We start from the raw sequence: 12863 nt of genomic DNA on the forward strand, positions 1-12863 counted from the left end.
AAAGGCACATTTCAAAAGTTTAACGTAATTTTATATAAAAGTCTAGCAAAAAAAAAAAAAAAAAAAAAAAAAGTTTTCATGTTATTGATGAAAATGAAAGATGGAAGTTTGTTTCACGTTCATTAAATAATTGGTTTCATTTTATAAAGAACATTATTGTGTTTCAATTTTTTATTTTAGAACTCTTTATAATTATTGATTATACGCTTCCGTTTATTCAAAAAAGTACGAGGTACATTTGTAAAAAATTTCGACATTTTTTAAAATTTCAAACCTTCTTTCTTCATAGATTTATTAAAAAACCGCGTGCTTTATTAATTATTAAAAATTCATATTGTAATTAAAAATTGCGCTGATTTTTTTTCATTCATTAGATGAATAAAAATTATGAAACAAGCTATCAACTGAAATTCTAAAATTCCGATTTTATGACATACAAAAAGGATATAAAATATTGTCTATAAATAATTCTTTAATTAAAATTTATATAGCACACAAAAAATACCTAGCTATAAACTGAATACGAATGATAAACATTTATTATCATTGTATTGATTGTATTATTTTTTATCCTCTACTTATTTGAAAAATTTTAAAATTGTAAAATTATTAATTCGATTTAAAAATAAAAAGTGGAAAGAGAATAAATATCAACCGGTGAATTTTCATTTTAGAAGAGATTGTTAGTGGTATGAGTCGTATCTTTATTGAAAACATTAAAGTTTACTCACAAATTTATAATCCTCTATCTCTCTCTCTTTCAAAAAAGGAAATCAGTTTTTAAAATGCCTCTTTCTAGATACACCAACTAAAACGTTCTTTGTAAAGTCTCTACTGCCTTTAAAATCCACTCAGCTCCTCACCACTTTTCTCTCACAGTGAAAAGTGAAAAGACTTATGTTTTCTTTTTATATAAGACAAAGCGTCGTCTCACTTTTCTTATCTACAAAGAAATAGTATTTCAACGGTTCTCAAAAATAAATATCAAAAGCACGTCTTGGTTTAAAAAGTTAATGACCAACACTGCCGTCAACTTATTCTCAAGATGAGTATAGGATCTATAAAGCTGTTTTTTTTTTTTTTTTTTTTTTTTTTAAGAAAAAGAAAAACAAAAAGAGAAAACGAGTCTTTCTGAATAAAATAAATTTATTCACTTCCTAACGTTAGAAGGACCATTGCTTATTAACACGATTATAAACTGAATGGAAACAGGAGTAATTATAGGTAGCTGGATTTGAACATACAGAATCCTGTAATTTGGACACGTTGTGTTTAATTTTGAATAAGCCATTGGGATAATGGCAATTGATCTGATAAGCTTTCTTGAACATTAACAGAGTGGTTATTTTAGGTATATCTGCACTTGCATTAGTTCTCATTTTCAAAATGCTTCTCTAAATGTACATCTTCATTATTCTTTATTTAAGATTTATACACTGAAAAAAAATTAATTAATTCAAATAATCGGTTATATTTAAATATTTACTTGAACCAAATAAGTTTTATTTAATTAAATAAATTGTATTTGAATCAATAATTTCTATATATTTGAAACAAATATTTAATTTACTCAAAAATTATTTGGTTCGAGTAAATATTTATTTAATAATAGTTAAGTAACCAATTGTTTAAATGAGATACATTTTTTTCATTACTGAAAGAGTGTAATCTTTGATTTTCAATCTTTTTTTGCAATACTCGTTATCTTTGTTTATGCTGTTGCTAATTAACAAACGAAAAATGGGATAATACTTAGAATCTCTTGAAGAGGATCTGAGGTAAAAATTCTCATGTCTAACTTATTTTTTTAAATTTTAATTAAACTGAAATAATTAGCGTTCGGATTTACCCCGGCTGACCCTATCAAATCTACCAAAAATAATTTAATATTCCCATTTAATTAAGAAATTATAGAAATAGAAATTAAATTTAATTTAATAGCTGATTTTCAAACTTTAGAAAATAAATTAATCACTGCCGCGGAGTAATCCTACTCTACCCCAATTCGTTGGTTTGCAAGCGCGCCTCAAGATACACAAAGCTTTGCAACACTAGCAACACTTAAACCACTAATTGTTAGTTTAAACGATAATTGGTCATTATTAGAAATTCCCAGAGGCTGTTTTCCTCTATTCAATCATGTTTTTAACCATACTTTAATTTTTAAGTCTTAAAAGTTAATAAATAAATTTACAATTATAATTAATATTTAATATCTCTTAAATATAAAAAAACTGCTACTTTTAATTATAAGAATCAGTAATAGTAATTATCCATTTTTTTTAAAAATATGTATTATATAATTTTAGTTAAGTATTTATGGTTCCTTTGGTCTGTAGGGTCTTGTCTTAAAATTGATTGATAATTTTAACTTATTGCACATTAAATAATATGACATCTAACTTAAGGGGTAACATCACCCAGAGCACGTAAAAAATAGTCTATTTCAATAATTTATTTTAAGAAAACGATACAGTAAAATGATGTTGGTTTTTTTTTAAAAACGTAAAACACATGTATTAAACTAAACTAAAACGAAATTTTTTTTTCAAATTAGCGCCTTTACATCACTTCAACCAAAACTACGTTTTTTAAAACAGCCTCAACGGGAGGAAGGTTTTCCACTTTCCATGAGTATCTAGACAAAAAATTCAAACGAATTATAAAAGAAGATGTTATTTGCTAGAGAACTACGTAGGATCGCATGTCGTTTATGACAAAAATGTCATTTTTGAAAGAAAATTCAATCAAAAAATAGCTGTAGAATGGAAATGCATTAACCAATTTAAAAAAATTCTACGTACTTCCCTAAGGAATAGTGTCCTGAAGCTTTGGTCTTCAAATTTCAAGTAAATCCGTTAAAAACTGTGTAAATAATCTTTCCACTCATTTTAAAAAATCTATTTTCGAGAAAAACGAGTTTAAAGTTTGCAGTCATAAGAACATAAGTCAACATTTTAAAAGTTGAGCTACGCTCACAAAAATTACTCCTCGGAGGTTTTAGGGGACGCTGATTACGAATCCAATGCCAGTTTTTAAAAATTCAAAATAGCGGATCCAATATGGCGCATGACAAAATTAACCCCTTAACTGCTGATGACGACAAATTTGTGCGTAAAATCTTCGTCATCGCAGTTAAGGGGTTAAACAAGTTGTAAATTCAGATGTTCATTACATGAACATTTTGCTTCCTCTTTACGATCAGCAAAAAAATTTGCTTCCTCATGGAGAGTACATTTGAGTACCTATACATTTGAGTTAAATTAAAAGAATTAATGGAAGTTAAAAAATCAAAAAGTCACATTTTAGCTGAAATTTCTAAAAATTAATGAAAAATAATATATAATTTATAATTATTTACAATTATATTAGTTTGTTTCAATGCAAGGAACACAATTATTTTATATTTAAACTTGAATTTAAATAAATACAAAATTTTTTAGCTAAAATGGGAATTTTTTTTTTTAACTTTCATTAATTTATTAAATTTACTCAAATATATATAATTTATATATATACCAGTCGATTCGTTTTTATGCCAGGAATACAATTATTTCATATATATAAACTTCAATTTAAAAAATCACAAAATTTTATTGCCAAAATGTGAATTTTTGATTTTTTAACTTTCATTAATTCTTTAAATTTAAATTAAAACTATACTTTATATATACCAATCGATTTGTCTTGACGTAAGGAATACGATTTTATTATATATAACCTTAAATTTTTTTATTTAAAAATTTTTTCGATTAAAAAAAAATTTTTGGAAAAAAGACGATAAAATTTTTTTTTTGGGTATTTTTTAAAATCCTTTGGTCAGATTTGGGTTAGTAAGATCATAAATGAGCTTACCAAATTTTATCTAAATCCATTAAAACCTGTTAAAGTTATGGTCTAAACAAAAACACACACACACACAGATCCGGACAATTTTGATCAGGATCTCATATAACATGTTTCTATATAGAAAAAAATTTGTTTCCGCCACTTTGAAAATTTTTATAAACAAAAGGACTACAAAGCTTCCTCCACGAAGAAGCAAAATTTAACAGATTTACATGAAACGTATTGCTGTGGGGGTTTTTTGGGTCGCTGATTACGAATATGACGTTAGTTTTTAATTTTTTCTTTAAAATTCAAAATGTCGGATTACAAATTTTCAAAGTAAAGCTAAGGATGCAACAATCATCACCGAGGGTAGTGATTTCTGAATTCATTTTTTAATTATATTAAATTTTCTTACTATGCAATGCAATGTGTCTTTCTGCTGAAAATTATTTTTTAAAAATAGTTCCATGTTTTTTTCGACTTAAAACAAATAGACCTTTTCATGCTGATCATTCTGTCCTTATCTAGCACATACAATGACACATGAGTTGGAAGAGGACAGAATGATCAGCATAAAAATGTCTATGGAATATTATTTCTAACACTCTTTAACAATTTAAAGCAAAAAAATTCGATTTCTTAAAAATGTTTGGATGATATTACCCCTTAAATGTATTGAATTTAGGAAAATATAAATAAAATATAAACAAAAACAAAATATAATTAATAATAATAATTTTAAAAAAATTTTAAAAACGTTGAATTGTCAAGAAAAAAAATGTAAGCTTTTATCTTGGTCTGAAAAGAATAAACTATTTTTAAATATCAACAAATGTAAAACAATATCCTTTTCTACATCTTCGAATTTCATTAATAATAACTATTTTGTTGATAAAAAGGTACTTTTGAGAGTGTCCACGATTGTCGACCTTGGGGTAATGATTAACAACTCATTTTCCTTTGTAGATCATATTACTTATACAATTAATAAAGCTACCCGAGCCTTGGGTTTTGTCATTAGAAATGCGAAATGTTTTCAAAATCCTTTTGTATTGAAAAAATTGTACTTCGCACTAGTTAGGCCTATAATTGAATTCGTCTCTGTACTGTGGAAACCTTATCAGAGCTACCTGTTAACTGACATCGAACGTGTTCAGAACAGATTTCTTCGTTTTATGGCTAAACAGACTGGTGTACCAATTGATTATCATAATCATGACTACACAGACATAAGATTAAAATTTTATATTCCGTTATTATCTCAGCGATTTTTATACACCGATATGCTTTTCTTGTTTAAAATTATTAACGGCATAATTAATTGTGCAGAATTGCTGAGTCTATTTTATTTGCATATACCCCTAAAATCTCCAAGACATCAACAATTGTTTCACATTCCTTTCAATAAAACTAACTATTTGAACAATTCTGTGATCAACAGATTGTGTAAGGAGGCAAATCAGTGTAGTACGAGTGTTAACTTTTTTGGTATTTCTTTAAATAAGTTTATAATTGAACTGCGTAATTTTATGTATGATGGGAACAATAATGTTAGCGCGGCTGATTAATTTTGTTTAAATTAGGATTATCGTATCATAGTACACTGTACGAATGGGCACTGCCCATATACTTTGAAGAAATAAATAAATAAAGTTCGGCCCTACTAACGCGCAAGGTCATTGTTACTGCTTAGACTAAAATTACCTATATAACGCAATCGTAACAATTTTCTGACAATATTTGCACAGAATCGAAAATACAATTTACAGATAATTTCACAGAAAATTATAAGGTATTAAAATAAGCTGCAACGCTTATTATTTTAATCCAATTTTGCTTATTTTAATACCAAAATGGATTAAAATAAGCAAAATTGGATTAAAATAATAAGCGTTGCAGCTTATTTTAATGCTTTTTAATTTTCTGTGTTATTGATATACAAATTAATTCTGCGCGACATACGCAGCTTACTATTTCCATTAAATAATTTTTTTTTTAACACAAATTCTAAATTAAATCACATGCGGAGAAAACAAATCAAAAAAAAAAAAAAAATTCTAATAAAAGCAATTTCAACGTTATAATAAATTGTGAAACTCACTATTGATGTTTCCAATTACCTCGATACGCTCTCATCATGTCGATTAAGAGTTATGAATTGCATCAAATTTAAGTATCGCACATTTTTATCAAAAAAAAATTTATGAAAAAAATCACATACATGCTATACTTAAAACACGGCAGCCACTATGTAGTGCACAGCAGATCAGATTAGGCTAGTAAATAGAAATAAGATAATCAAGGAAACGCCATTACAGTACAGCAGCGCCACATTTCGTCGATCACTAATATCGACCAATGATGAGTAATTTCTGGTAATTTGCTCATAGGGGGCGGAAAATTTGAAATTAATTTAATTTAAAAAATTTTAATTATTGTTTGTTTAATTGAAAAAAGTAATTAATATCACAAATCATATTTTTATTTAATGTAAATATTTTTAATAAACAAACAAAGGCAGACAAAAAATTATAACAGCATATTTATAATATAATATAATAATAAAATATCTATTATTATGTGATTATTATATAAAAACAAACATTGGTGTAAAATTTTTTTACATTTTTATACTTATTTCTGAACCGCTACATTAAACGTAAAAACGTAACGAAATTTTATAAATTCAGTATACGTATCATATGGTTAAACTTCACCCGAGCGAGCGAAGAATACGTCGCTAGTAATATATTATATTAATGTTAATAATAATATATTATTATTATTAATATTAACATAATAATAATAATAATAATAATTGCAATGTAATACAAATATATTAATTAAAAATATATTATTTAATTAAAATTAAAAAATAATTGCTGGTCAACAAGGCGCCAGATTGCAAATTTCAGAAGGCAAGTTGTTATAGTAAAAGGATATCGATCGGTGACAGAAACGACGGAACCCCAAGTAATCGGGATAAAGTCAATAATCCATGATCCGCTCAACTCAGAATGTAGCATCCCCCACATGTAATTGGGATCAGTGCTTATCTGTTCGCGCACACGGGGTTTTCATTTCACCCTCCCCTCTTCACCGGTACTGCTTTCGGTCACCCTACTTAACCATCTCAAAATACGTGAGCACATACTTAACAAATTCTAAAGCCACACCAGAGAATAGTTCAAGGATCATCGAATAGCTTAAATATATATATATATATATATATATATATATATATATATATATATACAAAAAGTACAATAGGTAGCTTTCCAAGCTTCTTTCTTTGAGTATATACATAGTTTTCAATCGTTGTTTATTCGGTTCAACCAATATACTATAGATGTGCTTTTTTTCTGAACTTACTGGAAAGAAGTATACAATGAAATCGTTCTCGACTGAAAGTGGCTCACAATACTTGGAGAGCTATCTTTGTAAGCTTCGAAATGTTTTCGAAAATCGATTTGTAAATATTTACATATATTAACCGCGAATATAATCTAGTTTTTTTTTCTTTTTTGGTGAAAAATTGTAATTTTTATTTAATTTTTACAAAATAATAAATTATTTTGCTCTTTTGAAAGATTTTCTATATACAATTCTGTTCGTTGAATTTTATTAAAAATATATTTATTTAAAAGTTAATAAAAAAATTTAATTTTTTTAAGTAGAATATAAAAAAATATAAAATTGTTCAAGTAAAAATTTTAATTGTAATAATTTTAGATAGCATTTTGAGGGTATTTAATTGAGGGTAAGGGTATTTAATGAAGAAATGTAACTGAAAAATAATAATAATAAAAATTAATGTAATAGTGTTACGTCTCAGAAGGAGATGCACAAAACTTATAACAATATTTTATTTTGTCAAAATATGTGATCCCACTGAAAGCAGAATCAAACACTTACAATTAGAACTCAGAATTAAAATTTCTAGAGTAAAATATAAATCGGAATGACTTACTTTAAATGAAAATATAATTTTTGTTCCTCCTGAATTCAATCGGTTGAGGAACGTCCCAAGATTGGCGACTTGCGGGTCCAAGCATAACAAACCTCAAAATTGGCAGAAAACTGGCAATTGGTTATGATGACCCCAAGTTGGCGGAAAAATGGCTCAAGTCGACAAACCCTAATACTAGCGGTAAAATGGCTTGAGATGTTGAAGAACCATAACGTTAGCGGAGGATTGGCTCGAAGCTAGCGGAGATCCCAAATGAGTAAACTGGCTTGAAGCTGGCGGAGATCCCAATAGAGTAAATTGGCTAGAAGCTGGCGGAGATCCCAATAGAGTAAACTGACTCGAAGCTGGCGGAGATCCCAATAGAGTAAACTGGCTTAAAGCTGGCGGAGATCCCAATAGAAAATTTTTTTTAGTAAATTAATAAAATTATTTGAAATTTTTGTTTATACAATATGAATTCTTTATCTGACGATTTGTATGCATAAAATACCGGGCTTGTAACATATTCTATTTTGTGGTCAGCAGTTAGTACCTTTTATGTTCACCTTCGTTATTCCCTTATACTGTCGTAGTATTAAAAGGCATGTGACACGATGTTTCAGAGGGACCTGCCTTCAGCGAGCCAATATCAAACGTGACGGTTCCTGTGGGAAGAGAGGCTGTTCTAGTTTGCGTCGTCGAAAATCTCTCCGTCTACAAGGTAAACTATCAAAAACATATGTGCAAAAATTTTATGTTACTTTTTATAGAAAATAAATTTAGAAAATTTTTTATTAACTTTTTAATTAATAAATTATTAAAATTTAACACTTTCGCTATTTTACGATTAGAATATATATATAAAGCCAAATATTATTAAAAAATATAATTAACGATAATTATTTTCACTAGGCCTTTATTAATATAATTTTTGTGTTTTTAAATTCTAAAAATTTCTGAATATAATTAATAAATATTAAATATATAATAAAAAATTGCTTAATAATGTCAAAGAAATTTTTAGAAAAATGTCATTTCAAAAGCAAATGAACTTCCAATGTGAGAGATTAAAAACTCTTCTAATTTAAATTGCTTTCATTAGCATAGAAAAACTTTTAATTGGACTTGCAATACTCATAATGAAGTATTACATACATTGCAAAATTTTAAAAAAAACTTTCCATTTTTCTACACAAAAAGGAAAATAAAAATGGAAAATAAAAATGCCTGCAAATATAAAAATTATTAATTTCAAAAGGCTTTGCATTAAATACACTTTGTTTTGAACAGATTTCTCTTTTTAGTTAGTAATTTTTACATTTCATATCTAAGAACTAACATTTCAAAAAATTCGTTTGTAGTTGAATTTTTTTTTTAAATACATTAATGAAGCAGTCGTACAATTTTCAGAGATGTTAGTTTGTTAATAATGTTTACTAAAAAGAAAAAAATTTAGTAATTATGTATTTTGCTTAAAAATAAAAAAAATAAATAAAAGATTTTCAAAACAACAATAAATGGCAAAAAATTATTTAAAAATGTTCTTTTTTATTAAACAACGAAAAATAATAGGGGAATAGTGTTAGGGTTGGACACTTGGCTTTTTTTAAATAAGAGCACTAGCGCCAACTGTGTGCGTACGTGACGAATCTTCTAGTAGTGTAACCTAACTTTTTGTGGCATTACATTTTTGGAGAATCAAAAGTAGCGTCTCCTGTGACTTCGGTGCAATTGAAGAGACAAAAAAAGTTTAGTTTGACTTGTGAATAAACCTAAAAAATGTGTAAAAAAAAGCCAGAATTCGGCAAGGTAAGCTTATTGAATGTATTGTGGGGTACATAATTTAAGAAGAAAAAAAGTGAAAAATCGAATCTCGACACATGTCTGGTTATGGTTAGCACAATTCGAAAATGATGCTTCTAGTTAGAGTTGGACACCCATATTAATTATGAATTTGACACAATTTATAAATAAATTTTATTTTATTGATATTTCAGTGCAAAATTGTGCCAAAGATATTAGAAAAATAATACTTAAATTGTATAAATTTTGTTCATCATTTCATTGAGTTATTTGGAACAATAAAGCGTTATTTTTTGTAATTTGAGTTCATTCCTTTTTTAAACACATGAAGCTTTACAATTTGTAAACAATAAGTAAAGATAAACATGAAAAAATAAGAATAAAAAACATTACAAATGTTATTTTACGTTTTTACCAATAATGCGTTTCGATTTTCAAAAAGTGTCCAACCCTGACTAGATTTTTTTTTTAATGTTTATAACTTTTTTAATTTTGGACCAATCAATTTACAATCCACAGCAAAAGTGTTCCTATTTTGTAGATCTTTCCACCCATATACCACAATTGACTGAATTTATCTAAACAAAATATTTATAAACAAAAAACCAAAACTGTGTCCAACCCTGACAATATTCCCCTAATTTTTGATTTAAACAAAAATTGTTTTGAGTAACTTTTCAAAAGAAGAGTAATTTTATAGGTATATATCCAAAAATTCGAGAAAAAAATTGCTTAATGCAAAATAACCCTCTTTTTAGGGTTAAAATTAATTTGAATTTTTTTTTAGTTTATAAATCAAATTTTATAAACAAAAATTATTTAAAAAATAAATATATATATATAAATAATTGTAAATGTCGTGTATTACACAAGTGACAGACGTAACTAAACCTAAGCGAGTTAATTTAAGCTGAGAGATATCATGGAGACAAGAGATTGCAGCTGCATTCTGTCATGTTTACTAATTCCATCTTCAAGTGATGTTCACAATGTAAGAGAATGATACACGTATGTAAACTTCTCGTTTTCATCTCTCTAAGTTGCGTTTTCAACAATTTACGGTGCATTTACGAAACTCTATAAGAGAGATGCATCTAACCTACATCTTTATCCTAGAAAAAGGTTATTTTTTTTTATTTTTCCTACTGTCGGAGAAAAAATATATATTACTTATTCTAATGCAATGACAAAAATTTTTTACCATTTTTTTTTCTTCATGAAACTTTATGCATCACTAAATTCAAATTTTTTTTTAAGAAAAAAATTTTTTTCTTTTATAGAATTTATTAACATACAGATTGTTTATTCTCACAATATAAAAAAAATAAAAATTCACTCTAGATAATTGTTTCATGGAGCCGCACTGCTAATTTTCTTATTTTATACACACACACACACGCTATACTTTAAGCATCAAAACAAATCCATAATTAAATCGCGAAAAAAAAAGTTATTCAACAAAAGAAGAAAAGAAGAAGTTAAAAGAACTCACATGAATTACATTCATTTTTGAAAGCCGTAATTAAAAGGTGGAAATAATTGTGTAACTTAAACAATTTGAAACTTTGGAGAGATATTACGGAAAACTTGTATGTATGAGTTTTGGAAGTATGAATATCAAAGTCACAGATCTGTGAAAACTAAATTTGTGCCCACTGAATTTCGTAGAGTTGGTTATTAGAAAAATTTTCAAAATAATTGCCGTCTATATAAAAATTTCTTTTTAAAAATACTTTATGTTTCTTATACATATATACGATTCGAGGAAGTTTTTTTTTTTTTTTTTTGCCCGTCTGTAACTTTAGAGTGACATATAATACCAGCTAGGTTAGAAAGAAAATTGTTCTCACTGCTGAATTTTTTCACCCTCGCCTTGAACCTCCAAGAAGTACTTGCTATGTACTACTTGAGAAGAAGTGCTTTTGACATTCAAGCAGCAGATTATACTATGTTACTATATTAAAAAATAAGTACTCATATACATGACGGGTGTGCTGTTGTAGGTCAACAATCATTATCATTAATTACATAATTATACAAGAATATTTTCTTTCTTTTTTTTTTTTTTTTGGAATAGTTTTAAATGAAAATTACAAATGAAATAAAGAAAATTTTATAATTTTTATTTGAAATAAATATATTAGAATTTTTTAGCAGATCTTTAAAAAAATTTTTGTGGATTTATTTAATATAATTAACATAACCTCAAATTGTCAAGAATATCGTAACTTATCTAACTGAATATTTTTATTTTAAAATAAATATTAATCATATTGGTAGAAGAAACTAAATAATTACATAGTCGCTATTTGCACCAGTGTATGGGAGCGTTCAAAAATTACGTAACATTTTTTGGAGGAGGGGGGGGGGGGTCAAGCACTTTGTTACGGACAGCAGAAAAAACGGCGCTAATGTATGCAATAACGTTTTACATGGGGAGGGGGGGGTCAAAATTAAAAAAAAAAGGTTACGTAATTTGTGAACGCTCCTTATCTAGTCGGTATATTTTTGACAACGCAATTTGTGTGAATTTGTGTCAGTTTGTTTTGAATTTCTAATTACATTCTTTTTATCTGACGAATGACACAGCCAATTGTTTTTCGCTTCCGGTTCATAATCGTCACTAATCAGTATTATCACTTTCTGTTTTGCTTGAATTCATTTCATTTATAATTTAAACTGTCTAATATAAACTATTTAACAAAGTCTGAAGCACACGTGGAAAATATCACAAGTAAATATTATACCGCATCTACTGCGCATCTTAGTTGCGCAATTAGGGATAATTTTTCTGCTGTTTCCGCACGAAACGACAATTCCCTAATAACACAAGATATCTTGGGATATATTGATAATATCCCGCAGATATCCTAGGGATGTCTATGGATATCAAAAGGATATCCAAAAAATCGGCGGTTTGGATATCCCATGGATATCTGAGGATATCCACAGGATATCTTCTGGATATCTCTATAGACTTTTATAAATGTCCTCCAGATATCCCATAGATATCGTCAGGATATCCCATAGATATTTTCAAGATATTCTCAGTATATCTTCTGTATGTCAAGAAGATATTCTCAGGATACTGTTTTTAAAGTCATTATGAGATTATGAGTGAGAATATTCTGTGAAATAAATTTTATATAAATAAAATAAAATGTAACTTGTTTTTCGAGAAAGTTGTTTAATTTGAAAAATTATTAACTAGTTTTTTTCTCATTCGTGATTTATTCCTTTATTCATATGCTTATTATTGTCAGAAAATAAATTGGCTTTA

The 12863-nt window shown here is 27.2% G+C and overlaps 1 protein-coding gene across 2 annotated transcripts in view; it reads left to right on the forward strand.

Annotated features, from left to right (window-relative positions):
• LOC127283920 (neurotrimin-like) overlaps positions 1-12863 on the forward strand; it is a 164332-nt gene that overhangs the window by 85992 nt on the left and 65477 nt on the right. For both annotated transcript variants that reach the window (XM_051309043.1, XM_051309044.1), the window contains exon 2: positions 8404-8501. In XM_051309043.1, the coding sequence (XP_051165000.1) occupies positions 8404-8501 (98 nt within the window). The remainder of the gene's footprint in view (positions 1-8403; positions 8502-12863) is intronic.

Source organism: Leptopilina boulardi, unplaced genomic scaffold (genome assembly GCF_019393585.1).
Source record: "Leptopilina boulardi isolate dan_hultmark-lab unplaced genomic scaffold, ZJU_Lbou_2.1 LbouV2_316, whole genome shotgun sequence".
NCBI lineage: Eukaryota > Metazoa > Arthropoda > Insecta > Hymenoptera > Figitidae > Leptopilina > Leptopilina boulardi.